At 47.0% G+C, this 27951-nt stretch overlaps 1 protein-coding gene across 1 annotated transcript; it reads right to left on the bottom strand.

The window, feature by feature from the left end:
* Positions 1-387: 387 nt before the first annotated feature.
* Positions 388-27951, bottom strand: nsd1a (nuclear receptor binding SET domain protein 1a). The gene is made up of 24 exons (XM_053640925.1): positions 27410-27951; positions 25963-26783; positions 22434-22575; positions 22023-22189; positions 20106-21927; positions 17127-17239; positions 14758-14974; positions 14573-14664; positions 14416-14469; positions 13758-13806; positions 13513-13670; positions 12738-12887; positions 12493-12616; positions 11706-11906; positions 10064-10243; positions 9427-9583; positions 9099-9304; positions 7780-7892; positions 7191-7460; positions 5909-6025; positions 5391-5532; positions 5031-5137; positions 3872-4073; positions 388-3444 (listed from the first exon to the last, which is right to left on the bottom strand). The coding sequence occupies exons 2-24, from the start codon at positions 26764-26766 to the stop codon at positions 2810-2812; spliced, it is 6222 nt and encodes a 2073-aa protein (XP_053496900.1). The 5' UTR covers positions 26767-26783; positions 27410-27951; the 3' UTR covers positions 388-2809.

The following is a 27951-nucleotide window of genomic DNA, read 5'->3' as shown; positions in this document are numbered from 1 at the left end:
AACTGCAGATCGGAAGAGTAGAACTGAAGAGTAGCATTGCGGATAAAAGTCTGTCCGCTCTTGAAATGCTTTCACGGATCCTGACCGGGTCGAGGCGTGAAACGTTCGCGCGGCACAGAAATCACATCTCGATGCCTGGAATGTCGTCGTAAAAAGCTCGAAGTGAAACCGTAGTTTTAGTCGTCTCCAACCCAGAAGGACGTTCTCTACCAACTCCGGCTCTTAAACACTGATTTGAGCGTCATGGCTGGGGATGCACTTGCTGCACTTAAAACTCTTGATCACAATTTGTTTTAGGGCTTGTGATTGCCAAAAGCTTTTTTTTTAATATATATATATATATATATATATATATATATATATATATATATATATATATGTGTGTATATATAATTAAATTTATTGTCACCAAATTCTGAATGGGACACACAGAACCAGCCTACTAATTATACGAAAGCATGGTCAATATCCAAAAGTGCATCGCTGAGATCAGGGGTCAGGGGTCTTATCTGAATTTCACCCATGTGGCTGCGGGTTTTCATTCTAACTAAGCAGGAGAAACGCCTGATTCCATCTCAAATACAATCTGAAGTGGAGAATTATCATTTAGTACGGCGTCTAATCGGCTGGGTGGCGCGGTGGCTACCGGTGTCTCGGTTCCTGGTACCACCTGGTACCCTTAAAGCGCACCTATTATGGTTTTGAAACGTGCCCGATTTTGTTTTAAACGTCTCATACGATAGATTTACACGCATACGAGGTCAAAAAACACTTTAACGTGCTCGTAATTTAAACTGCAGCATTACTTTTTTCCCCCCGGTGTCACAAACGATTCGTTCAATGATTCGTTCTAAAGGATTCGTTCTAGACTTCTCCTTTCAGAGAGCATACTCTGCTCTGATCGGTCCGACGTCCCAGTCTGTCGTGATTGGTCTGCCGCTGTCAACGAGCAGCCGATGAAGACCGGAGGCGGGGCTTTTTGTTACAAACCTACGCTGGTCTGTACAGGAAGTAAAGTCTGGAATCACTAACGACTCGATTCAGCTGTTCAGAATCGGTTCCTTCGTTTGGGAGTCGATAACCCCGTTTGTCGTGCGCTTTGATTTTTGAAACTTTGCAGACGTTTTACATTCACAAACAGCTACGTATAGAACACACTACATGAAAGGAAATATCTGAAAAACCATAATAGGTGCACTTTAAATAACCACGACTGGGCCAAGGCTCACTTTCACAGACTCAGAATCTGAATATCTCTCTCTCTCTCTCTCTCTCTCTCTCTGGAAAAAATTAACTAAGAGACCACTGCAAATTTTTCTAAAATCAGTATCTCTACATATTTGGCAGCCATATCACCGCAAGGTCTGTTGAAATCCAACACAGGCCCACCTCATTCTACTGAATGACGTACCGATTAGGCGATCACCTGAACCAAATCTTATTTAACGAGGAAAAGTATAAAAACCACTGCTGTGGTCATCGTTATGCTCTTGCGATAAGACCGGCTGGATGTCAAGGACAGTGCTAGTACTAGGGATGTCACGAGAACCGATACTTCGGTACCGAGTCGGTACCGACGTTCTTAAAACGTCACGGTACTTGTTTTTCTGCACTAGCGTGTGAACCGATTCTAATGGAGGTTTCGAGGTTGCGATTCTTCCGGACCTGAAGGGGGCAGCAAATACGCGCACGTCTTTTAGTCGGTCCACAAGTGGTGAAGAAGAAGAAGAAGCACGCCTACAAGCACACGGGAAAAGTGGAGAGCATGCCGAGACGCGCGGAAGCCGTGATTATTCCACCGAATACTGATTTCTGAACTCTTCCTAAGTCAAGACGTTCAGTCTTGCGTTGTTTAAAAATGAATATGAACTTCCTTTCTTTACGTTACTCGAGGTCCGACAACACGGACGATCTTTTTCGTTGTTGTTATTTTTGACCAGTTATCGTTCTCTGCGAATAAATGCTCTAAAGGACGATATTTTGTCATTTGGGCTCGGGGAGAAATCTTGTCAGTACGTTATAGAATAAAACGAAAATGCTCATTCATTTTACCCAAACACATGCCTACTGATAATTTAGCAGTGGTCTCTTCATTTCATCCAGAACTGTACACACACACACACACACACACACACACACACACACACATACACACGCACGCACGTATGTATTTAGCACTGTGTTATCTAATTTGACCCAAATACCAATCTACGTTAACAGAACCAGTGTTAACCGTTTAAAAGTCCGTTTTTAAGAAAAATTCACGTGTTCTTTAAAAACGCGGTGTCATCCTGACAAGTGTCGCTGCCCGAACTTCAAGCTTACCAGATGTCTTCCATCCTGTCCGTGGTTTGCCGAAGAGAAAAATGTAAACAGTAGGTGGAGATGACGAAAAGAAACGAAAAGAAACACAAAGAAGCACCAGACAGTAAGTTTACACCCAATACTGGACGTCTGACTGAACAGCCAGAGGTCCACAGCACCACTGTATTTTTCCAGTCCCATTTGTCTAAAATGGACTTGGGTAAAAAGGCAAGCTGACTTCGGTCTCGATCTCAGTGCGTCGCCCGTGTCCGTTAGAGTGGAAAAAGAGTTGCTTCGCACCCAGCTGATCTCTGAGCATCTCCGGATCTGAGATCAGATTCCCTGCTTCGTTCCTACAGGCTACAAAGTGTAACTGACAGAGAAATGGCGCTTCGCTTCACCTATCTCGGTCGCCGTCTAGCCGTCTAGCGAGCGAGTGCGTGACTGATGTTTCGATGGATAGATGGATGGATGGATGGATGGATGGATAGTACACACAAATTGCTCACTTCCCCCTATACGACTCGTCCTCTAACCCTTCGGCGTCAAAGTCTTCGTCTACGCAATTTTCATCATCCCCCTCGTCCCTGTACCATGACTTTTCATAATCCTCCTCTTCGTCCTCGTCGTCGAAATCGTCGTCGTAGTCCACCTCCCCGTCCTCATCTTCGTCTCCTATGACCTCCAGTCCCACGTCCTCGCCCCCGCTCAGCCCTTCCACCACCTCTCCGTCCTCTACCTCGGCCGTCGTGTTATCTTTCGCGCCTTTAGACAGAGAAGAGGCAGAAAACAGGTCTTCGTCCAACACGACCTCGTCGTCAAAGGGCAGTCGCCGGCTGCTGTAGGGCGTTCTCCTGGGGGCGGGAGGGATGTAGAGCTCAGCGGTGGGCGAGGTTAGCCTGCACTTGGTCGCGTTGGGCGGCGGGGATAAGGCAGGCATGTACTCGCGAATCTCACCGGGTTCCAGGGGGTCGGGGCCACACGGGTCGTGTTCGCTGCACGAGAGCTTGCCATCCAGCTTGGAGATGAAGAGCATGCCGTCACGATGCTGCTTGCAGTACGAGCTGGGGCACATCTCGCAGAACGATGCCGCCTCCTTGCCACACTCATTACACTGGTGCCACGGGCACTCCCATCGACCTAAAGCAAACACGCACACACACACACACACACACACACACACACACACCTAGCTTCATCATAGGGCCATTTAGGGCTAGTTTCATAAGTGCCATCTAACCAGACGAGACCAAACCGACTAGTTATTCACCAGAATCCTAGTTATTTCTTTTGTTGTTCATCCACAGTTTCAATTTAATATGATGACACAACTATCTAAATAAAACCTCACCGATATTCTAATGAGAATGGAGTTTGGTGTTTTCGGGGTGGAGCTGGGATTTGGCCAGGAGGGCGAGTCGACTCTCTCGTTCATGGTGCTCAGGGTGCGTCCTAAACATGCCGTTACGTTTTCACGGCGTTTTAACACCTGTTCGTTTTAATACGCGTGACCGCAAAACGGAACCAGACACCGTGTAAAGATTCGCGTGCCTTCGTGCGTTCTCACCTGCGGGTCTCTTGGACAGGTTCAGACAGTCGGCGTGGTAAACTTTGGGGCAGCCGGGCTTCTTACAGGAGATGATTTGCCCGCCGTCTCCGCAGTAGAAACATTCGTCCTCGCGCTCCTTCACCACCTGCAGCTGGCTCTTCCTCTTTGCGGACATCTTCTTCTTTCCTTTACGGGCCTTGTCCTCCGACGGGGGCTGGTTCTGAAACAGCGGGGCAAATGTACATGCGTAACGGTGATGCGTAGTGTCTTCCCCTGCCTTTAAGTAAGTAAGTACACAGCGGCCACATTCGGTGTGGACCAAAACAACCGGTCGGAGAGAACGTCTGAGCGACGTGGTCTCGGTCCGCCACCTAGTGAAGTCCTGTGCCGTTCAATTGCAGCAAGAAAGCCAGGAAGTGACCCAAACGAGCTACGTTTCGGTATTTGCAGCTTTTCTTTGTTGTTTTTTTTCTACAAGCGAGCTGTTAAAAGTCCTCGTGCAATGAAAACGGAACTTTTGTGGCTTTTAGTATGAATATATCAGCCTTGAGGTTATCTTGAGGTTATACCAAATTCGCATTTGGAAGATATACGCGTTCAAAATTTACAGTCTCTCTCTCTCTCTCTCTACCACCGATACAGATCGACAGTTCTGATGACATCATTCTGCACTTCAGACTTCCCGCCCCCCGACGTTATAAAAAAATCGAGTCGAGGGAGAGAGATCGTATCAGCGAGCACGGGTCGCAAATGTGCCTTTGGCTGCTTGTGACAGGCGTCTTTCCACGGCGCTAACATGGGGTTATGAGGTCAGCTCAACGCTACTGGCTATTTAAAAAGGGGGAGGAGCCACTCGATATATATCCCATATTACGTGCAGTGTGAAATCTGAAAGAAAGCGAAAGTATTAACGTTGCTCTGATTCGGAGTCGAGAAACGGACTACCGCGGGAGAAAGCCCAACAGATCGACTTTAGTTCTCGAGAAATAATCCACAATCAGTGCGAGGAAGAAGCACTGTCCAACCATTGTCCAATCAATCTCCTAGCTCCATAAAATAACATCTAACGTTCACTGTTTGGTGTGTATGTTTGTGTATGTGTGTGTGTGTGTGTGTGTGTGTGTGTGTTGCCTATCCCTAATGTATTGATCATTAAGAACCACGTTGCACGCTGTACCTTCGGTCGCACGCCCAGGAAGCCGCTGCAGTTCGGCGCTCCGCATTTACACACCGTCTTGCCGTTACCCAGACACTCCAGGTTATAGTTGAAGGTGAGCTCCACGCCTGCAAAAGAGTCGGACGAGGCCGTTAAACTAGAACCGACTCAAAACGTTCTCCGTTTACCTTAACGGAAATCACCGGTGCTTCTTTCAAAGATTTATTTCCGGAAAGCTTTGAGTCGAAATGGAGGGGAGGGGGCGGGGCATGAAGGAGCTCAGGGTAAATATCGCAGAGTTCAATTGTAATTTGGGTGGGGGGTGGGGGGGGAAGACACCCCCACCCCCCAGATAAAGTAATAACTGAAAGCCTTTCTCACCTGCAGGGACGTCCACGAGGGCGAAGAGCCCAACTCGCGTGTCCCCGTTCACTGTCCATTTCTGAGTCTCGCAGTTGGGCTGGCAGCAGTGGTTCATGAAGCGCGCCTGGTTTCCCTTCGGCCCTGCGTCAATGATGCGGTCCTGAACGTTGGGGGCGGGGAAAACAAATCGGCGCTCGCGTTAAGGAAAGGGGGACAATCTGATCTCATATAACGCTTACTTAAAAGAAAACGTACTGCTTGTTAAATCTCGTGCTGGAAAAGACGGAGAAGTCATCTTCATTCATAAATTCACTCTAATGGAGTATCATAAACGTGTAAATGAGTTACGAGGGAAGACTTGACACTGTTTCAATACGAGTATGAGCAAATGTAAAGACCAAGCATCTTAAGTGAATCGCCTCACCGTCGATGCGCGGACAAGAACGACGCCATTTTGACGTGTAATTGCTCGCGTGCCGTACCGACTGAGGAAGGGTGAGGTACTGAAGACCGTTTCGTGTGTTCTGAAGACTTGCCTTATCCAGCGTGAGCATGTAGAAGTTGCTGATGTCGTTCTCCTGCGCGTGTCTGATCCGGGCGCGACACTCCTCCTCGTCGATCACCTCGCCCACGTACTCGCTCACAAACGCGCCCTGAAAGGAGCATCGAACGGATTCTCTTCAGATTCAGCGTGCCTGCGCGCTGGCCTAACGCTAACCACTTCAAACAACGAATACGCCGAGGATTCCGCCGCCGTTCCCATGGTGACAGAAGCCGCGAGTTTTGCTCTCCACCCCGTCCTGTCATCGGTTTCTTCCTCTATCGTGTGCGCCTGTTCTGTGTTAGTTTGTCTATGGGCGCGTCTCGATCGGCTCCCTAGCTGGGGAATCGGTATATCGTATACGCGAGCTCGTGCGCTGGTAAGATATGACCCTGGTTGCTATCTTCCTGACATTACATCATGTCATCGTGTAAATTCGTTAGCTTAATCGCACGCGCTTCTGTCTTGCTACTTCAAGCAGGATCGTAGCCGAGCTAGTGGATTTTTAATCATTTTTTTAAATCGTTAAACACTTAAAAGTCGTTCGACTCAAACAAACCGTATATAGGACGTCGAATAAAGTGAAAAATCGCTAACGTAAGTAATCATGTGAGAGCCACAACATCGACATCGAGCTGCTTACGTTTGTGGCCGCGGGTTCGTCGGCCATTTTTTCCGAGCGGAGAGGCTTCAGAAAACGTGACGTCATTTCCAGTGAGGCAACACAGCGAGCATCGGCTCTCCCTGGTGCATTGAGACAGCCCTTAAAATGGCCGCCTCCCTGACTACAGAACTAGAGAGCCGATCGAGACGTGCCCCATGTATACCCGAGCGTTTCTTTTTATAAAATAATTAAGATTACTAAAGAACTGAAGGACGGCCAGCACCGAGCCCTGAGGAATCCCTATCACTTTACACGTCGCTATTTTGTTTTTATACGTCAAGTCCTTTATTATTTTTACGTGTTATGTTTAGGTCGTTAGTATAAATTCCTGTAAGTCATGCTAAGCCATATTTTAATGAATGAAACATCATCTATTATCATATACCGTACATTTATTATCACTAAGTAACAGCTAATCGCCAACGAAGTGTCCTGATATCAAAACATTATGGACAAGGGACAAATAGGGAAGTAAAAGACATCATGATCTGAAGCAGGGTAGAACCGCGATTGCGTTTTTTGACTGGATCGACATCCCGATTGGTCAAATAAATAAATAAATAAATAAATGAATAAATGACAAGCGTATATTTTCCATCGGACGAGCTCTCACCTTCTTGATGTCGTTGATGCTACGGAGCCCCCAGCCGCGTGACAGCGTTCTGAAGATCTCCACCGTCGTGTATTCGCGTTTGGTAAAGCACTGGTTCTGGCACCTCTCTCCTGCCGCACACACCTGCGGGTGGCACTCGTACATCAGCATGCGGTTGATACACTCCGAGTCCATGCCGCATGGGTTCTCGTCTGTGGCCTTGCAGTTACAGCGCGGGATCTCCGACAGGTCCGCGGTCACGATCTGCACCTTGCCTACTGGTCGGTTCACCTGGAGGGAACCGGAGTGAGTTAAGGGTACGTAAATAAATACCGCTAACAAATATTCAAACCTTAATCACCTTAAAGATCTCCAATATAGTCTCCAATCCACATCAACAGACCTTGGGCATGAACTAGAACATAGACGCTAATGTACACGCGTCTTCTGTGCCCTGAATCAACTTGTTAACCAACCAATTTAATAAAGTCTGGGCAAAGATTTGACATTTACTGCATATGCGTCTTCTCACGTTCGTGCAGCCATTGAGATCGGATGTCATGATGTGTTCTTGACAGTGGAAAAATGAACAGGAAGAATGGGGACCCACCTTAATGTGTCTGTATGGCGGGGGCTTCTTGTCGTTCTTCCTGTCTTCCTGAAGCTGCCTCATCTCTTTCTCCGCCTGGAGCTCTCGGAATCGCTCGGCAGCCTCGTTTAAAGCTGTACAAAGTAAAGATCGATAGTAGCGTCGCTCAGTTCAGTTCGCATGATCGTTCTAACGGTAAAAACCATCGGATATTTTCAATCGGCGTTAAACGGATGGGTTGTTTTATCGCCGCGAGTCTGTTGTAAGATTACTCAGGACACTGTTGGGTTTCTGTGTGTAAAGTATCGTGACTCTGTGTTTAGCTGCTGAGAAAAGTGGGGGAGGGGAGGGGAGGGGAGGGGTGTGGGCCCCCTGCTGGGTGAACAATTCACACCTCTCCACAAGAACACTGGTACAGAGATAAAAACGTTCAGCACGACGAAGGCCCTGTTTACACTACTGCTTTAAAGCGGTGTCTTAAGATGTAAACGATCCTCGTCCAGACGGGCGTTCCCGCTGCGTCTCGGAAACGATCTCCGTCCACACTGCGCGACCGGATGAATTACGCGTGTCACATGACCATTCACGCACACTGCGCATGCGCATACAAGTGTAAACAGGAAGCTGTTTGCTTGCCGTGTACGGCTTACGCCGATCGAAATGAGATTTGTCGCCGATTTCTCTAATCATAGCTCGCCTCTTGTGCATGGAGCAGCTGCAGTATTATAGTTGTGTATATAAAATACGGAATTTAACGGCACAACGGCTGCTAGGAATGACGACAAAGCCAGCAAAGCTCGCGGTTCAGTCTCCGTGTTGTTGTGTATACGATCGATGTAGCGTGACGGTCATACGGTAGGGGCTTGACGAATCGGTGAAGGCTACGCAATGATCCGGAAGACCCGATCAGGGAGCGAGTGTGGGCGGAGCCACGCCTTCGTTTTCAAAAGTCTTCGTTTTGGTCTTGAGTTTTCAAACCGAAACTGGGTCTTCTGCGTTTCCGAAAGTCTCCGTTTTCGAGGGTCGGAAACGCCAGAGTAGCGTAGACGACAGGCGTAACCGTAGTGACAGTTATGCATTTTAAAACGAAAACGTGCTAGTGTAAACAGGGCCTGAAGCTTTTGTGATAATAAAACACCGTATACAACTGGCACAGCCAAATTCTATTATTTAAACTCCATTTCTGGCTTCTGGGGAAAAGGCTTACATACAGTCAGTTCTAATGATTCAGATGAGGCTCAGGAGCAAGACAAGTTCGAACGTGTGCAGAACTGGATGGTTAGAACTTGCTCTAAAACTCTAAAGGTTCTCGCAGAGTTTACAACAGTTTATTTGAGCACCTTTCTTGTAGACAGCATCCGTGCCTTTGCCCATTTTCTCCTTGTTCTGGGCGTCGCCCTCCATGTAAGGAAAGCAGCGCGCCTGGTACGTCCACACGTAGTCCTTGGAGCCAAAAAAGTGCACGGGGAACTCGCCTACCTCGTGCCTCATGCGCGAGATGTTCTCAGGGACGTTCTTGGGTTGAGTCACCTCCGCCGGCCACCACCTGTTCGAATACACGTCGGGGCGGAGAGTTGAAACGTAACAAGTGTTTGAATGTCCAAAATAAGAAAACGGGATATCGTTCGTTCTGGAAATGATCGACGCAGACGATTGCGGAACACCGACCTGTAGCGGCCCACTTTCACCCACAGGATGTCCTTGTAGTGGGGTTTCTTGCCTGCGCGGCAGTCGTTGCAGTACCAGCTCTCTTTGGGCATGTCGATGTTCAGACACTCGCGGTGGAAGGCAGCCGGACAGGACTCGCAGCACAGCAGACTGCCCCCTAAACCAAAGCTCAAATATTACACTTCAGAAACGTCTTTCTAAAACCCAGTTCTGACTACAGCTTCCTCTGGAGTCTGAAATGTTTTCTGAGGCTCTTCGGTATTTACATAGATAAAACTGAGATAGTAATACAGTTACTCTGCAGGCTCTGCAGTGCTTTAAAGGTGCGGTCTGTAATGTTTAAACGTGCTTCTAGACCCGCACTCACCCGCACCTAACAAGAGTGGATTCATGGTTTTCTGCGCCCCGATATTAGCTCCGCCTCCACTGCCGCCATCTCTATGTCGCTACTCCTAATACTTTGCTGTAGTATATAAGATCCTGTTCTATATGCACGTAATACAGCACTGCTTTTAGTGTGGAACACTTCGTCAGGTTCGAGCGTGTTTACGTCAAACCGACACGCGCTCGTATAAACGAGCCTTAAAGACTTATGACATGAATTTGTATTGTTGCAGTAAACGTGTCGGGGTGAGACCTTCGGAGCAGACGAAACACCAGCTGACGTTGATGTGCTCGTGGTTCTTGCAGCCTTTGCGGGGGGTGAAATGGTTGGGACACAGGAAGCTGTTGTTGGCCAGCGGAACACTTCCGGCGGCCATGCAGTAGTCATTCGCGTGGTACGCCACCGGACAGCGCACGCAGCGGGTCAGGCGACCTGTAGCGCATGCACACACAGACACACACACACACACACACACACACACACACACACAGTCAGATACATGTCATCTTCCTACGTGTTTGGGTGAATACACTATTTTAACTCAAGTGCTAGCCTTTCCTGTGCGTTAAACAGGGAAGTAGGAAGTTCTGAGCTGGAAAACGGTCGGGAACGGCGCATAAGTAACGTCGAGCGCTACAATTCAAAGTGGATTTAAACGTAAATTGAACTTAAATGTGAATATAAACGTGACGTTCGGTTAGTTTTTGTTATTGAGGATCGATCGGTAAGTCTTTGTGAAATCACAGGGACAGACGTCACGTTATATGGCGATATACAGTACGCACTGCCGCGTATTTCCTCCTCGCGCCACATGGGTTTGTTTACGTTGTCACGTTGTTGTGTGTTTTGTTTTCATGTCCCGCCTCCTCCCATGTCCTGTCATTAGTCGTCTCCCACGAGTTTCCCGATTACTCTCGTCTGCTTTCAGTTTGCTCGGTGTTTACCTGCCCGCCTTTACGGCGCCTTTCTCTTCCGTGTCGTTGCTCTCCGCTTTCCCGATCTCGTTCTGCTCCCTAGTTCTAGTGTACTTCGGATTCTCCCGGCCATTCGGTACGTTTACACGGACGACGATAATCCGATATGAACCCGATTAAGACGATACTCTGATTAAGAAACTAGCATGTAAACCGAGATTACTGATGACCTTAATCCGATTAAGATCATACTCGAAGTGAACACAAATGGAATTAAGTCGTGTGGAGTGTTCCTGTTTTAGTCGCATTACAGACATGTACACACCTTAATCACGCTATTAACATCGTGTGGGAGTTTTCACCACATTCTGCGGCAGGACACGTACACACACGGCAGCGCTCGTGAGAGCGAACAAGACAGCACGGCTGCGTCCGAAACCGCGTACTTACCTGCTATACAGTAGGAGAAATACACGTATCTCAGCTACTATATAGACGGCAAGTACGCGGTTTGGGACGCAGCCCACACTTCAAGCAGTCGTCTATTAGCACGTACAGCACGACAAATAATTAACCGCACTTGAAGCTTTCGTAAAAATTTTAAATGAAACACCCAAAACTGTATACGGTTCCATAACGAAGACCAACTGTACGTCGATACGTGAAATTCCGGAGGGACGTCGGACGGCGTGGCGCGGTGACGTAATGACGTGTGCCGTTAATCGATCTGCGTTCTACAACATGTAACGCGGGAACATGAAGGGAATATTCTAAACGTGACTCATGTACACACCTTAATCGGAATATTGTCTTATTCAGAATAAGGTCATTAATTAGATTACTGCTGTCTGTGTAAACGTAGTCAGTGTTGTTCCCCGTCTGTCTAAAAACTGCCTGACTGCATTCACGTTGGTCTCAGCCTTCGTTCCATGACACACACTCGTACCATTGTGTAGGTTCCTGACTAGACTACGCCTCACCCTTGGAGCTGGAGGGGTTTGCAGGGTTGGTGATGTAGCAGGACAGACAGACGTGGAGAGAGCAGCGGAAGCCTCGGTTCTGTTGTGTCGTGGGGGTGAATTTCATTATGCACTCCATGTGGTAGAACTTCCCGCACACCGGGATCATGCAGCGCCGGACGTCCTCGCCCGGTTTCTTACACACAAAACACGTGTGCACGCCTTGGAGAGAAAGCGGAAACGGACGTTAAAAAAAATGGATCTAAGCAACACTAAAGCTTCCCAAGTGAGTTAACTCACCAGTACAGGTTAGTCAAGCGTGAACTCGCTTGTAGTGCACTTCTAAGCATAATTATATCTCTTTGAAGTGTTAGTAGATAGCGAGCGCAAATTCTACGCGGTTAAGACGCAACCTTAACTGTTCTACTATGATACGTTCTTCACTGAACCTCGAGTTAAAAAAGACCGTTACTACTCAAATGGCGAAAGAAACAATTCCGTGCAAATGCGATTTCGCCGATTCGAGTAGTTTTCCGCCTAGTTCGGTCTAGGCGTTTTTTTTTACTCGAACGCTGCGTTCGAGTAAAAAATTGTAAGCTTGCGAAGAAAAAAAAAACATCTGGCAACCGCAGACAACGCAAGCCAACAGAGCTCGTACGAGATGGGCTGTGAAGGTTCATACAGGCTAAAATGAAACACTGAAGCTACAGACACTAGACAGACGTTTCAATCGTCCACGGAGGTTCATTTCGGGGGTAAGCGCACTTCCTCTAGGTAGGGTCGGAGAGCGTATCTTTTCTCAGCTCACCGGTAGTGCACTCCTGGCAGATGAAGCGTCCTTTGGGGGTCTCGCTGAGGCCGATACACTGTAAGTGAAACGCCCCACAGCACTGTCCCTCGCACAGCAGCAACTCACCTGTCTTCTCACACACCTAGGGAACACACACCAGTCATTAAAACCCTTCCTTTATCCTCGCACATACACAGGTCCAGCGCTTTCCTATCACATCATATGCACGTAATTCGCTACACATCGATCCGTAAATCATTCACCTGACACACGTTCTCCTTCAGCGAGGCGCTGCCTCCTCCTCCTCCTCCTCCTCCTTTCTCCGATACCTTTTTACTGTTAGACAGAGCCGTTTCAGCAGAAAACGAGTCTCGGGCCTGGACGACGTCGTCACTTGGTGCTGCGCCAAACACCTGGGCAGTGACGAGACGAGAGAGGCACGAGGGATCAGAAATCACTCCCGTCATCGTCACCGGAGCTGTTTTACTCCGGTAATTTAATTCTCAAAGTGGGTCTGTGAGGCGCAGTCAGGGTGTCTGGGTTGTTGTTTATTTATGATAATGATAATGAGTGCTAATGAGTCTTTATTGATCACGTATACATTACAGCACAGTGAAACTCTTTTCTTCGCATACCCCAGCATGTTAGGAAGCTGGGGTCAGAGCACAGGGTCAGCCATGATACAGCGCCCCCTGGAGCAGAGAGGGGTAAGAGCCTTGCTCAAGGGCCCAACAGTGGCAGCTTGGCAGTGCTGGGGCTTGAACCCCCGACCTAGCGATCGGCAACCCAGAGCCTTTAACCGCCAAGCCACCCCTGTCCATGATTTCTGATTTATTTAGTTAGTGGTGGAAATCCCATCATTATCAAATGCTACATTTATACTGATATAAATATCAGTGCATGCGTTTAAAATCGTACGCCGGATTTTTCTAAAGCATTACCCTGGTTCTCGAGCGTATAGTGTTCTATTTCTAGCACATTTACGCTGGCGTGTAGGGAGGAGAGCATACGAGGGATCGGAACACGACTGTTTCTCACCTCTGCGTGTAAAGGTCCTGGGTTGTCGTGTGGTTTCCTCTCGTCTGTTTTGGGCTCAGCCGGACTGCGGTTCTCTCCTGGTGTGCGGCTCTGGAAGACGCTGGGCGTCGCGGGCTGCTTTACGGGCGTCTGCGCGTCACCTGGTCTGGGCGGTATACCTTCAGACAAGAGACCAATGAAATGCATCCAAAATCTGGCAGGAGATCAGAAACACTTCGATCTAATATTTGTTCGTGGCTGCTCACCTGGTTTAGAAGGGGGGCCGGACAGAGTGTCTCCAGGAACTTCGTTTTTCTAAAAATAGAAAAACGCAAACGTCTTCAACAGCCAATCGACTGCTCCTTTTAGAGTGAATGTTCAGCAGGGGGATGGGGGAAGAATCCTAAACATGTTTGGCGTGCAAGTTTTAAGAGATGGTTTAAACGTGCTCTTTGCCCAGATGCCAGATTAAAGCCTTTGTAGCTCTGGTACAAAACTAAACAAACAGGAAACACACCTTGGCTGACTTGACTGCGTTTGAACTTTCTGCCCATTCCCGCCCAGCCCACCAACCGCCTCCCCTCTATTACACGGCTAGGGAGTGCGAAGGCGACCACGTGCTTCCTCTGAGACACGTGAAGCCAATCAGCTGCATCTTTTCAAACTGAAAACGCACTTGAAAGAACGCGCCGTCTGCCCTCTTCCACATACACGAGCTCACAGATGCCTGTGATTGGCTAGCGCGGCACTGCATTTGGCCAGTTCTGCTCTCGACGACTCCGTGACTCCGGCTGCTGCATCGTCAGGATTCAAACTCGTCGTCGACAGAACTAATGAGCCAACCCCCCAATCCCCCCCCACACCCCACCCCACCCCCCTTAAGGTTTCATCCTTGACTTAAGTATAAACACGATAAACTACTACCTGAACATCTTTGACGGCTGCTTCCTCTGACCACTGTCCCTGCTGCTTATACTCCTACGGCGAAAGAAGGAAAAAAAAAAAGGAAACCAGACAGACGATAAATATCCATAACTCGTCGACTCTCTTTCAAATGTGTGCGGCAGCGACGTTTTTTCACCTTCTTCTTTGGGATCCAGAGGAGCTCGTCCTCGAAAGCAGAGTCCAGCGCTTTACTCGTGGGCTTCCGTGGCCGTTTTCTTTCTGAAGATGCTGCAAGATCGAGTGTGGGTTAGACGCTCTTGGAGTGACACACAACACAAAGGGAGTGCGCCTGGTATAAAAAAAAGCGTAAGAAACTCGTACCCGTTTTCTTTTCAACCCATTCTGCCTCGACCGTGGGGGCGTCGTGGGGCGTTGACGAAGGAGGTGAAGGGAGAACGCTATCTGCTTGGTCTAGAGCGAGCTGCGACGGTTCCGTTGTCCAGTCGTCCGGCGGCTGACCTGCTGCCGAGCTCACACCGTCAGCCTGTGGGGGGTTCAGGGTCTGCTCGGCAACATTAGTGTTATTAATCGAGGACGCCTGCAGGCAAACGTGACACGGTCAATTTTCCGGAAATCACAGGGTGAAATACGTTTCTCTTTTGCATGTATCTCAGTCACAAAGTAAAGCTCTAGCGCTTTCAAATTATATATCGCTATCATTCGCATTTCATTTAACTATGGAATATATAGTTTTATTATATATAGCCTACATATTCAGTCCCTCCAGGATTTCGCCATCGCAGAAACGAACGCAAAATCAAGGAAACGCCGCAATCATTCGGAGGAGCCGCAAGTTTTCGAAATTTACCGCAGGTTCTGGCCGTGACGCGACACGTGACGTCGTTCATCCGAAGCCCTCTTCGATTCGCTAGTACGGCTAAAAGGTCTCGTTTACCAACAAACATAGCTGCGCAAAACAATTTCGTCCCATTCAAGTAGTTTTCCGCCAAAAAAAAAGGAAAATAAATAACGCAAAAAAACTCCGCAAGGCACATCACAAAAAGCCGCAGTAAAATCGGGCGTTTTTGGCCGCAACGATCACGGAAAAAACCTCCGCGAAATCCTGTATGGACTGCTATATATGCTGGTTAAGCAGATTATACAGTAAATAAAATCCTTCCAAAGGGTAAAATATATTTATGTTCTCTTAACGTCGACAGGTTTTCCCCAGACCGCCTTAAATTTGTGTGTCGCTTTTTTTTATTTTTATATTTATTTTATTTTTGCACAATTACAATTTTTACAGAGAAAAATAAATAAATAAAGTACAACATTCCAACAATTATAAAACAACCGGTGGTATTACAATGTCAAAAAATTTACAACCAAAGAGGAAAAAAAAAAAAGAAATAAAAACCAGACGTAAATCCTTTTACATCTCTAATAATCTCTCGAGACGTCTCTGAGAACGTTTTCTTTTTTTTTTTCACAACGGCGGTTTCGGGTTTCTTAGCCAATCCGGTGCCTTGTGAAGGCGGGGCTAAAAACCAACAACGAACATAGATGTAGCGTGGATTTCACCAAACAAGACACTGGTAACGCGTGTATCTGTGTGTCGTAGGGTTGTCACGGTAACAAAATTTCAGTAGCCGGTACCAATACCAGTAAAATTCCACGGTACTCAGAACCGATTTCGGTACCAAAGCAAAACCCAAAAACATGCTAATTAAACAGCACACTATCTTATTAATGGAGTTAAATATTAATATAAAACGTCTTTTTTTTAAAATGCCGTTCTGTGAAGTTCAGGTATTTCATTATTAAAGCTCCTCGAGTTCTCCAGACAAGAGCAGAAATGTGTTTCTGACTGACTGATACTAAAGACAGTGCTAGTCCACACATCTGTTATTTTCCAACACGTAAATTTCATCAAAGAACCTCTGGTGTGTAAAATTTGTAAACCCCATCATGTCCTCCCATATGTTTTACCCCGATAAAAGTTAAAGCGTTAAATGATGAATAAGGACTCCTGACCGTATTAGCGTTAAACGCGCGTATGCTAACATCAAGTAAGCAAAACCGGGGATGTTTTCTTGCAATAATTCACTCCGATGAAACGATGCTACGACATTCATAATGCAACCGCTACCATCATTTTAAACTCGGCTGCTTGAATAAATACCGCGGGTAATCAGCCGCTCTTCCTGGAAGCACGGTTAATCTATCCGCGCGGAAATTTTAGGGGTGTGGCTTTTACACACTTAGAGGTAACGGCACGAAAGCAGAAAACGAGCGTCTGAGAAAAATACGTGTATGTGGTTTCGGATGTAACCATGGTGACCGGCGGCACTGCTGCTGCTGCTGCTTTGGTCTTCTTGTTGCACGGTGCACAGATGAAAAGTTCCCGACCGACCACCTGTCAGACAGCGTCAGTCCCGATACTTATGAAAATCCACTACCGTCGACTTTTTTTCTTTTTAGTACCGACTTGGTACCAAAGTACCGGTACTTTTGACAACCCTAGTGTGTCGTGTGTGCGCGTGAAAAATTCCTAAATAAAAATGTCTTTTGCAAGTCAAACCGGTTCAGTCGAACAGTTAAGTCGGACGGCTGGAAATTGGGGCGGGTTTTAGAAGGCAAGCTTGAGAACGTGGTGTTTTTTGGGGGCGGATTTTCAGCGCACGTTTTACGGTGGAAATAAATGCGAGACGTTGTTTACTGCTCCAGGAACAACACAGTTACAAACTTACTGCTTTGGAGGACTCGGGGGTTTTCCTAGTTTTCTTCTTCGAAATGAAGATTTGCTCATACTCCTCGCTCCACTCGATCAGCCTCTTGCTCGGCTTCCGCAGTCTTTTGCACTCTGTGAGAATGGTAGCATGAGAAAAATATATATATATATATATATTCAATGAATTAATGCTTCACTAATGAATCAGGCAACCAACAAAAAAGCTTTTCAATCAAAGTCTGAAGATCAGATTCAGCATAAAGAAAACGGTTAAAAGCTGTAAAGTACGGAATTGTTTTTCACTGTTGTGAAGCAGATTATCTCCAATGCTCTCGGGGCACAGCGCTTTAATTCTCCTGCGACTATCCGTTTCTTTTTGAACGGACGTTGCAGATGTCAAGATTTGCAGAAAAACTCATCTTTTAACCCTTCAAACAAGACGTTTTTGTATTCGCTTGTAATGCGATCGTATCACATGACTGCCGTGCTGTGACCCAAACGCAACAATTGAACATGACTCGTGTGACGCCTTTAATCGCGTGCGCACGCCACAGACTACAGCGCTGTCCTTGTATTTCATCGCGTTTATCGAGCGTGCGGGTCTTGAACGCCGTCACGCTGACGATATCCATCACCGATCTCCTGCACGTTTCTCTACGGACCGCCAGCGCCATATTTAACCCCCCCTGCACGTTTTAAATGCTTGAAATAAAAACGGAAAGACCCGGACACATGCGCTTGTGTCCGGGTCTGTACGTCTACAGAGACAGGATATATATTTGCTCAAAAGGTCTGTCAGCTAGCAGATTATTTCTGCAACCAAAATAATTAGCAAAGGCGATCGACTGGTCATTAGACTCAACAGAAAACATCGCCGTAAAGGGAACGAGAGGAGCTGAGTCGATTGGGTTAATGCAGCTACACGCCTAACCTAACCACCCTTTAACAATGTATCCATTCAAACCTAACACCTCTGTACTGTACTATACATACGATGTCTGACTCCTAACAGAACCCATCACCAATAACTGGAATTCCTTGGAGATTCCTGACAGCATCGTCAATACGAGATTAATACAGAAAAGACGTGTGTCCTCGGCGATATATTTAGACCCGATACGTCTCCTGCTGAGCGCACGCTGATGGAAATCTGACACCCGGCGATGTACCGTATTTGCTACAAACACGTTACAGTCGCTCATGCGATGTTCCTGACCTGCCGTTCTCAGACGCGGCGAACTCTAACGGACTGGCTGCTGACGTGAACGAAAAATCAGCGTCGTAGCTTAAGGCTAATTTCGTCTACATTACTCTCGCGCCTTTCGAAGGAAAAGGAATCCGTGAACAAAAACTCGGCCAAATAAATAACTAAAAAAAAAGAACATTTCAAAAGATTAAGATACTGTATAACGGTCACGTCACACGTCTTGATCGATTACGTCTTGATCTGTACCGGATTTAAACCCGCAGTGGGCGTGGCCTAAACCTCGACTGTTTCTAGTGTTTGTTTTTAAATTGAATAAACCCCCTTCCTACGATGCCTCCGAAAGCCCTGTAAATACATTTAAAACCCCCAGATGTAAACATATCATCACTGTCAGCATGCTGTGAGAATGAATTCTGTCTCTGACGGCTCCTCGACCTCCGCTACACCACTCCAGTTCATAACATTCAATTCGGTTCAATTCAATTGGATTTGTTTAGCGCTTTTAACAACGGGACATTGTCTCAAAGCGGCTTTACGGAAATATATAAACACAGGATACGGATTTTAAGCGTGTGAATTTATCCCTATTGGGCGAGCCGGTGGTGACGGTGGTGAGGAAAAACTCCCTGAGATGATACGAGGATGAAACCTTGAGAGGAACCGGACTCAGAAGGGAACCCGTCCTCATCTGGGTATCGATAATAGATGGATGCACAAGAATGTCCACGCAGGTATTATTACTGTGTGCACCCACCCGTAATATTTTTTTTAAAAATTCCCGAAACATAACCAAACTAGTACAGTTAAACCACAACGACCATGACCAGGCGGTTTATTAAGGAAAAAAACGAGCGAATGTTGCAAAATGCATCGAAAGTGCTCTGTCTTTGTCCCGTCAGCTTCGTACCTGCGTGCTTGCTCAGGCCTGCATGAAAGTAAAAACCGCCCACTTGATTTTTTTTTTTTTTTTTTTGCATCCTGCAGGCCTGTGGCAGACATCTAGTCTCGGCCAGACGCCCTAAAAAAAATACTGAATCGTGCATCTCTTATTTGTATTTGTATCCGTTTAACACGTTATCTGTTGATTCTTAATAATGTGTTCGTACCCTTACAGACAATCATCGACAAGATAGCTTAAAGCGCACCTATTATGGTTTTGAAACGTGCCTAATTTTGTTTTAGAGGTCTCATACGATAGACATCCCAGGTCAAAAACACTTTAACGTGCTCATAATTTAAACTGCTGCATTACCTTTACAAACGACTCCTTAAAAGATCCGTTCTAAAGGATTCGCTCTAAACTCCTCCTTTCAGAGAGCGTACTCTGCTCTGATTTGTCAGACATCCCATTCTGTCGTGATTGGTCTACCGCTGTCAGCGAGCGGCCGATGAAGACCAGAGCTTTTTGTTACAAACCTACGTAGGTCAGTACAGGAAGTAAAATCTGGAATCACTGACGACTCGATTCAGCTGTTCAGAATCGATTCCTTCTTTTGGGAGTCGATAACTCCGTTTGTCGTGCGCTTTGATTTTTTACATTCTACAAATATAACACACTACACGAAAGGAAATATTTGAAAAACCATAATAATATAGAGTGCACCATCTCCACAGGATCCGTAACCTTTACCCCGGAGCCTCGTCCCAGATCTGCCGCTGAGAACCGCAGTGATGACATCGTTCCTACTTCAAGATACCCATGCTCCTTTTTTTAAACATTTTCTTTTAGGTAAGCTATGTTTTTGGCTGTGTAACAGCATTTCATTTTTAAACCAGATCTTAAACACTTACCAGAGCTTTCCTTCCTCTCCGTAGCATTGACCTGAGGGCTTCGGTGGCTCTCTTCGAACACTCCGTTGAGTCTGGCAGGAGGCACGACCCTGTCCTGCTCAAGCACGCTGCTCTGATTATTCTTTGGCTTTGTCCTGTCCTCGATCTCAGCGTCGAACGTCTGCCAGCGCTTCTTCGGTGCCACCGCCGACATCGCGCCCTTCCCACTGCTATCGAGGCCAGAATCTGACTGGGACTTTGAGAGCTTCTCAATGGGCGCTGCTCTCGCATCAACCACATCTAGCGAGTTCTGTTTCTTATGGTCTGAAACCAGAGGAAGCAAACTGTTCCCACCGTCAGGTTTTTGAGCCTCCTTTTTTCCTGTGGACTTAGGTTTAGACCTGTTCGGCTTCTGGCTGCTTGTGGGTTTCCTCTGCGGCCCGTTCTGAACCCCGGGAGTCTGACCGTCGTTCTTGTGAACCGTGTTGGGAGTCGCGCGGTCAGGGTGGGGCTGCGTCGGGAGGAGTGAGGGTTCCTGTTTGATAAGGGCGGACGGAGAGGTGGGAGGCAGCGTCAGCGGCCTTCCCTCCTTCTCCCGGGTGTCGTGCAAGTCCTTCAGCAACATAAGGTAGGTGGTGAATTTGTACTTGGAGTTGGGATCGTCCGAACCACATTCGTCTTTCACCAGCGGATGTAAAGAGAGGTCTTTAGGCTCGCGGAAAACCTCCAAGGGTGAAGGCGATGTGGATGAAACAGAGGAGGAGGAGGAACACGAAAGGCTCGATTCTTTTTTGATTTTTAAACCGGCGACTGGAAATTCCGCAGGCCTGAAGGTGAAATCTCTACTTTTTAGCTGAGACCCGTTCTGAAAGGCCTCCTTGTGGGACCGGATTCTTGTAAACTTGAGCAAAGTCGGGTTGGAGGAGCCGCCGCAGCGCTGAGACATCGGGTGTGTCGGATCGCCTACGGTTTCTGTTTTCACTTGCCATTGGTGTTCTGCGCTCTCCGATACGTCCGGGGTGGGAGAAAACGACTCGGGCTCATCAGAGGAAGACGATCGGGATTCGAGGCTAGAGTCAAGATCGCCCTTGCCTTCGGATCCGTCGTAGTTTGCGAGGGCTCGGGACATGAGGCCGCAACTCGCCGGCAAGTAGAAAGAGTGCATCTCAAACGTGCCGTCTGATAATCCTGGGGAAGTGCTACACAGGTTCCTGCCGTTAGAAGCGGCGTACCTTTTTTTTCTCATTGCAGGCTTGTTGTTCGGCTTGTGTTTCGTCGAAGACGCCGCTTCTTTCTCTGTGTCGCGGACTTTTTTCGCTTTTTTACTTGCACTTGCCTTTGGTTCGGCGCAGAGTTTTTTATCCGACCCCCCTTTGAGTTGCTCTTCTGAGCGTTTGGGACACAGTATCCTGGGAACTGAATCAATGTCGGAGTAAGGGCAATCCCTGGAGTCAGACGCCGGGTCGTTTGTAGGAGCGGCGGGAGGTTTGGGAACGGCCGGCGTGGGGCCCGACGCCGGCTTGGAGAACAATTCATCTTTGATTTTATCGGGACTTTTCAGCAGTGAGCGGTTTTTCCTTTTAGCGGACGATTTCTTTTTGCTTCCCTCCTTCATTTTGGGAGAGCCGACGACGGGAAGATCGTGCCCGTTGGAGAAAACCGGACTCTGTGAGGACAGATGTAGGTCGGGGAAGGCCGGAGACGTGCACGTCCTCTCCTCCGTAACAGGACAGTGTATCTCTCTGACTGAGGGAAGTTGTAGTTTACTCCTGAGATACTCGGGCAGAGCTGCCTCTGCCTCCAGCACACTGGCTTTCCACAGAGGCATCAAGCGCTTTGGAACCTGCGGCGAAAACAAAAAAACGGAGGGAGTAACTGAAGTAATACTCGTTTGAACATTTAGCAAACTTGAATCAAATAAGGAATTGCAGACATTACCATGTATTTGTAACCCTTGTCTCTTTGTCTGCCTTGTCGCACGGGAAGTTTCTCAAACTGCTGGCCTCCTTCGAAAGCATACGTGGCTTTCCCAGAAACCCATGCTTGGTCCACGATCTCCCCAAACGTCCGGACGAAATACATTCGACACGGCCTGCTGCTGGGCTCTGAAACATCACATCGCGACCGGATCTCTTAAAAAGTTCTCCATTTCACATCGGGTTCATTTAAAGCTGGACCGATCGGGTCAATATTGCCATTCAGCTCGAAAAAAACAGAATTATTGTTCGGCCCCGTATCCCTTTACGAGATGTGCAAGAGTTCGCGACAACGGACCTGTTAAGTAATATTTACTCCATACCTGCCATGCCCACAACTTTGAGGATGAATATGAACGGTAGAAAGCCTAACCTTTCATCCTGGTGTGGCTCTCACTCAGGGGGTCTATGGAGATGCGACAGGGCCACCAAGGCCTACGGTTAAACTTGGCCCACACCACATCACCCACGGTGAACTTCACTTCTGGAAGAGGCTTCTTCTTTGGGCTGTCGGACTGTGGAGGAAAAAGTGGCGTATAATGACTTGTTTATATAGCAGCAGGAGTTGGTAAGGTAGGTGATGTCTCTTTGGACAGCCATAGAGAAGAGTCAGGAGAGCGGGTCGCACACTCAACTGGGTATTACATCATAATAACTATTCTATAATATAGACCCCTTTTGTGGTTCAGTCAGGGGACTCTCCCAATGAAACCGTCACGTGTTGTAGTAGTGTCAGTGTACGATCGGACGCTTACCGATGACGTTTCTCAAAATACTGATTAAAATGCCTATCTATTACCGTCTATTTTTTTTTTTTACACAATCAAGTACCTTACTCCAGTGTTTTTCCTCCCTTCCGTTTCCGCAACTCCCTCCTTCTCGACTTCTACTTACTTCTCGAACTTCGCGATATTCGGAGGAGCTCGCGATTTTCCGAAATTACCGCAGGTTCGGGCCGAGACGCGTCACGTGACGTCGTCGCGACACGCGCTCGGCCAAATCCGTCTTCGATTCACGCAGGTCGAACGCGGGTACCGCTAAAAGGTCTCGTTTACCGACAAACATCCAGTAGTTTTCCGGCGGGGAAAAAAGCACACAAAATCTCGCAACGTTTGAAGAAGAAAAAAAGCTGGAGCAAAATCGAGCGTTTTTGGCCGCAACGGTCACAAAAACAACCTCGGACGTACGGACTGACTGTCGTAAGCACGTAACATTGCTTGCCTGTCCTAACACGTTCCTAATTTTATCATACGTGACAGCTATCGAACGCACAGAACGCACATGGCATCGCTGACCGGAATTCAATGAAAAAAAAGAAAGTAGATACTTTTGGCTAAACAACGTCAACGACAACGCGACGACGAGAACGCTGACAGTGTGGAGCCTTTAATAGTGAAGTCACTCTTAAAAATATCTTTCATTGAAAAAAGGATCTTTTTTTTTTTCCTTTCGGTTATTGTTTTTGTTTTAAACAACACAGAGAATTTGTACTCATTTATTTCCGCGCATTTTCACCACTGGCTTGTGTCGAATGCGTTCGTTTCTTTTTAAAGCGCACCTGTTACGGTTTTGAAACGTGCCTGATTTTGTTGTAAAGGTCTCATACGATAGACTTACATGCATCCGGGGTCAAAAAACACTTTGCCGTGCTCATAATTTAAACCGCAGCGTTACCTTTTTTCCCCCCCGGTGTCACAAACGACTCGTTCAATGATCCGTTCTAAAGGATTCGTTCTAAACTCCTCCTTTCAGAGAGCATACTCTGCTCTGATTGGTCAGACGTCCCAGTCTGTCATGATTGGTCTACCGCTGTCAGCGAGCGGCCGATGAAGACCGGAGGCGGGGGGCTTTTTGTTACAAACCTACGTAGGTCAGTACAGGAAGTAAAGTCTGGAATCACTGACGACTCGTTTCAGCTGTTCAGAATCGATTCCTTCTTTTGGGAGTCGATGACTCCGTTTGCCGTGCATTTTGATTTTTGAAACTTTGCATTCGCACTACATGGAAGGTAATATTTGAAAAACCACAACAGGTGCGCTTTAAAGAAGAGTTCACGTTAGCGAGTGCTCGTTTTGTGCACGAACCGAATCTATCCCGACGTGAACAGAAATTCATCTATCCGTACTGAACAACTCTAGCATGATTCATAGCTGTACGGCTCTACGCGGCGTGACGATGACCACACAGCAAACCTCAACAAGCCTTCATTTTTAGCAAAAACCAACAATAAGCTTGATTCACCAAGACTACCTCATCAGTGTTACTCCTACGCTTTTCGGGCCATTTTCTACGACTTGGCTGTTGCTCTACACACGTTCGTCTCTCTCAATGACTCACATCATGCATGAATATCACCCTACTCTGCATATCCATTTTTAACTTTACATTTCTCGTTGGATGACACAGCTGGACCCGGTAGAGCTAGAAAACATCTTTTCAACACTTTTAAACAACCGATGAGTAACACGTCGGAGAACGCTCGACCAATACGTGCAGCGCGGAAGTATTTTTACGCTGTTCTTTACTCATTAGTAACAAAAAAGATGGTCTTAACGCTCTAATTCGGTGCTCACGTGATCAGTTATGACACTAGGAGCGTTCCGAACTACAACAGTTAGGCCGATGAATACAGACCCAACGGGCCATCGGCAGCAATAAATACAGCGGAATATTCCAGCATGTGTCCTTTCAGACGACAACGTAAGCACGCGGCGAGAATATGCCGCAGTACGACATTTCACTAGCTCAACAACACAAACTTTCCAAAACGTTTTATCTGTTATCTTATTTATTACGGATGAAAAATTTACCCAGAGGCTACATTTCCATTTTTTTTTGCAGCGTGTGTGAGAAACCTGACAAATGACTACTCAAATGAATCACGGGGATTTTTGTATTTTGTGTGTGTGACGACACTGACTGGCCTCCTGTGCTGCAATAACGACCCTCGTTTCATTAGGTGCGATTACTGATGTAGGCTGAGAACGGTCCACCAGCCCACTACTCTACCAGTGGACCAGTGTTGGTCTCATCCCAATGACGTAGAGAGTAGACAGTAGCCAATAACGCTATCTCTACAAAGTGCACTTTATATAATGTCCAATGAGTGTAGATACAGGTTGGGTGTACCTAATACACTGGGAACTTAGTCTAACAGTAGGGATTATATTACAGTTTGGTTTATATGCTTAGAAGTTTCCATTTGATTAAAAAAAATGACGACGGACAACTTCTATGAAAAAAAAATACATTTAAAAGCAATGATGCCCTGAGTAGAAGATGATGCAAATAAACCTTATATCTATTACATTTTGATGGGAATGAGACGTAACAGATTAACAGTCAAGAAGGTGTATGCTAGGATCGTTGACTTTTTCAAAACACTGATTTGGTGGGTTAATGTAATTATTCCCGGAGTTACTCTGGGATTTTAGCTCCATCCGAATCAAGAAATGTATACACAAGGGTTTCATTAAAAAAAAAATTCCACGACTAGTTTGCTTGTTTTTGAGATGAGCGATTAATACCGCGATAGCTTGAAACGCTGATTTTTATTTCTCATTTTTTTGGACTAAGTTATCACACGGTGAAAATGGTATCAAACTGTAAGACTACCTTTTTTTTTTTTAAATTTCACCACAATTTAAAATAGATCCTGCGCTAATCTTTTTGGCAATGCTGTGTTGATTAGGATACCGAGTTTTTTTTTTCTTCCCATTCAGAAACTGATTACTCGCAATAAGTGGAGTTGTTTACACGCGCCTTCTTGTGGCGGTCAGTGTGCTAGTCCTGTGCTCATAAATCTCTCCTCCTGATGTGCTAAATTTCCTGACGGTAAAGAAACATTCCCTGAGGCGACTAATGTGTATAAAGGCGATAAAGTGGACACGTGTAGCGCTTACAGGATCTGAGTAGGTGCTGCTAGGTGAGCTTGGCCTTTGAGAACGGCCGACGTTGAACATCGACGCGCAGTTTTCCGTGCTCGGAAGGTCACAATCGCTATCCGAGTAGCCATCCGAACTGTCAAAATCCCTCAGCATGACATCAACGGGCAGCGAAGGTGAACTAGGAGAAGGGTCTGGTGCTGGCTGTGGGGTACTTTTCGAAACCGGGTTAAAACGTTCATGTCTGTTCAAGGTTAAGTTTAGCCCTGAACCAGAGAAGCTCTTCACATTCGCAGAGTCCCTTTTCTGGCATTTCCTGGCTGAAGGTTTGAACGGCGCCACACGCTCCTCTTCCTCATGGTCGTCCTTACTGTCCCCACTGTCAAAGAGGCTTGACTCAAAATGCAGGAATCCGTTAGGGATCGGCGAGATGTGCTCCAGGCTGTCCGAGCTCACAGGGGAAAATCCGTTCCTGTCCAGATTCTGGACGTTTCTGAACACGCCATCATCAGCACCGCGAACGAACGGCTGCGGCGACTGGACGAGGCCGAGACCGAACTCTGAGCCGTGCACGTGTGCCTTAGCCCGCCCGTGGAAGTCCCTGTCCTGCAAGCTCATATCGGGCCTGCTCACCATAGCCGTCAGATCCTGCAGCCTCCTAAGCGGACTGTAGCTCGACGATGGTTCCCTTTGGCTGTATCCAAACGACGACGAGTGCTTTTTCGCGCCGTGCTGGAGCCCGCAGGAAGTGACCTGCGGACACTGCGGGCCCGGGCGGCATTCCGAGCCATCCTTGGCGCCCACTTTATACGAGTGATTCATGTTGGCATGGCTTCGTCCTGCCGAAAACAAACGACACGTCTTGAACATTGTAAACACGAAAAGTCAACAGAAAGGTGACAAAGGTGCTTACTGACCAATCAGAGGTACGCATTTCATTCAATTACCCAAACCTCTAAGGTCTAAACGTTGACATGATGTGGATGATCAGAACCACAAGTGTCCAATGGGACTGACTGAACTTTGTCATGAAAGCAAATAATAAATAAATAACACTGTTCTAACACCGTTTCATGTTTAGGTTTTAATTAGGCATGCTCGAGGCGCCCTCGTTTAGGCCGTCATGTCCATCAGAGCAGACAAAAGACACCTTGAAAGCACCCAGATTCAATCAGAAAAGCCGACATGCCGACTCGGACACGTCTTAAACGTGATATTGTTTGCGAATAAACTTGATTAATGTAGATATTATAAGGTAAGAGCGGTAGGTACTGCCATACATCCTGGGTAAGTAAAGTGTACAGGAAGCTAAAGCTGCACTAGTTTCCCCCCATGCAGAGACCTTAAAAGCCTTACAGCCATGGCCGAGCTGGAACCTCGGCTCGATTTACTAACAAGAAGAAACAAAAAAAAAGAAACAATGTATCAATGTAACGCTGGTAGGAAAAAGTAGCCGAAATCTTACCATTTACGGCTCGGTCAAGACAAAACCATCCGGTATCCGTTCACAGGGGAAGGCGAGGAGTCACTTTTTGGCGATTTGTGAAAGCCGGATCTGCAGAAAGCGGCACTACTAACAACGTTAGGCCTGGACTCGGCTTTCATTTCTACTCTTAGTATCGCGCTTTACTCTTTAAAAAAAAAAAAACCACACACACACACACACACACAAATGTAACTAGATTAGTTCATTGGCGGTAGAAAATAAGAAGTCAGTGCCTCGCTTGCTTTCACCGAGCCACGGTGCAAAACGTGAGCGGGTCGGAAGCACGTTTTGCATGGAAATGCATGGCTTGTTTTGATCGTGGCCCTGGTCATGTTAAAGCAAAAGCCTTGACTGCCTAGTGTGAGTGTGTGTGAGTGCTGTAGAGAGAGCGAGAGAGAGAGAGAGAGAGAGAGAGACCGGCAGTGCCACCCAACCCCCAGTCTACTACATTCACAGGCTATAAAACGCTCCATAATATACATTGTATCCCTGGAAAAATACTATCAGTAACAGGGTTGTTG

This window comes from Ictalurus furcatus, chromosome 14, assembly GCF_023375685.1.
Source record: "Ictalurus furcatus strain D&B chromosome 14, Billie_1.0, whole genome shotgun sequence".
Lineage (NCBI taxonomy): Eukaryota > Metazoa > Chordata > Actinopteri > Siluriformes > Ictaluridae > Ictalurus > Ictalurus furcatus.
The sequence above is the reverse complement of the archived record's forward strand: the minus strand, read 5'-3'. Positions and strand labels throughout refer to the sequence as shown.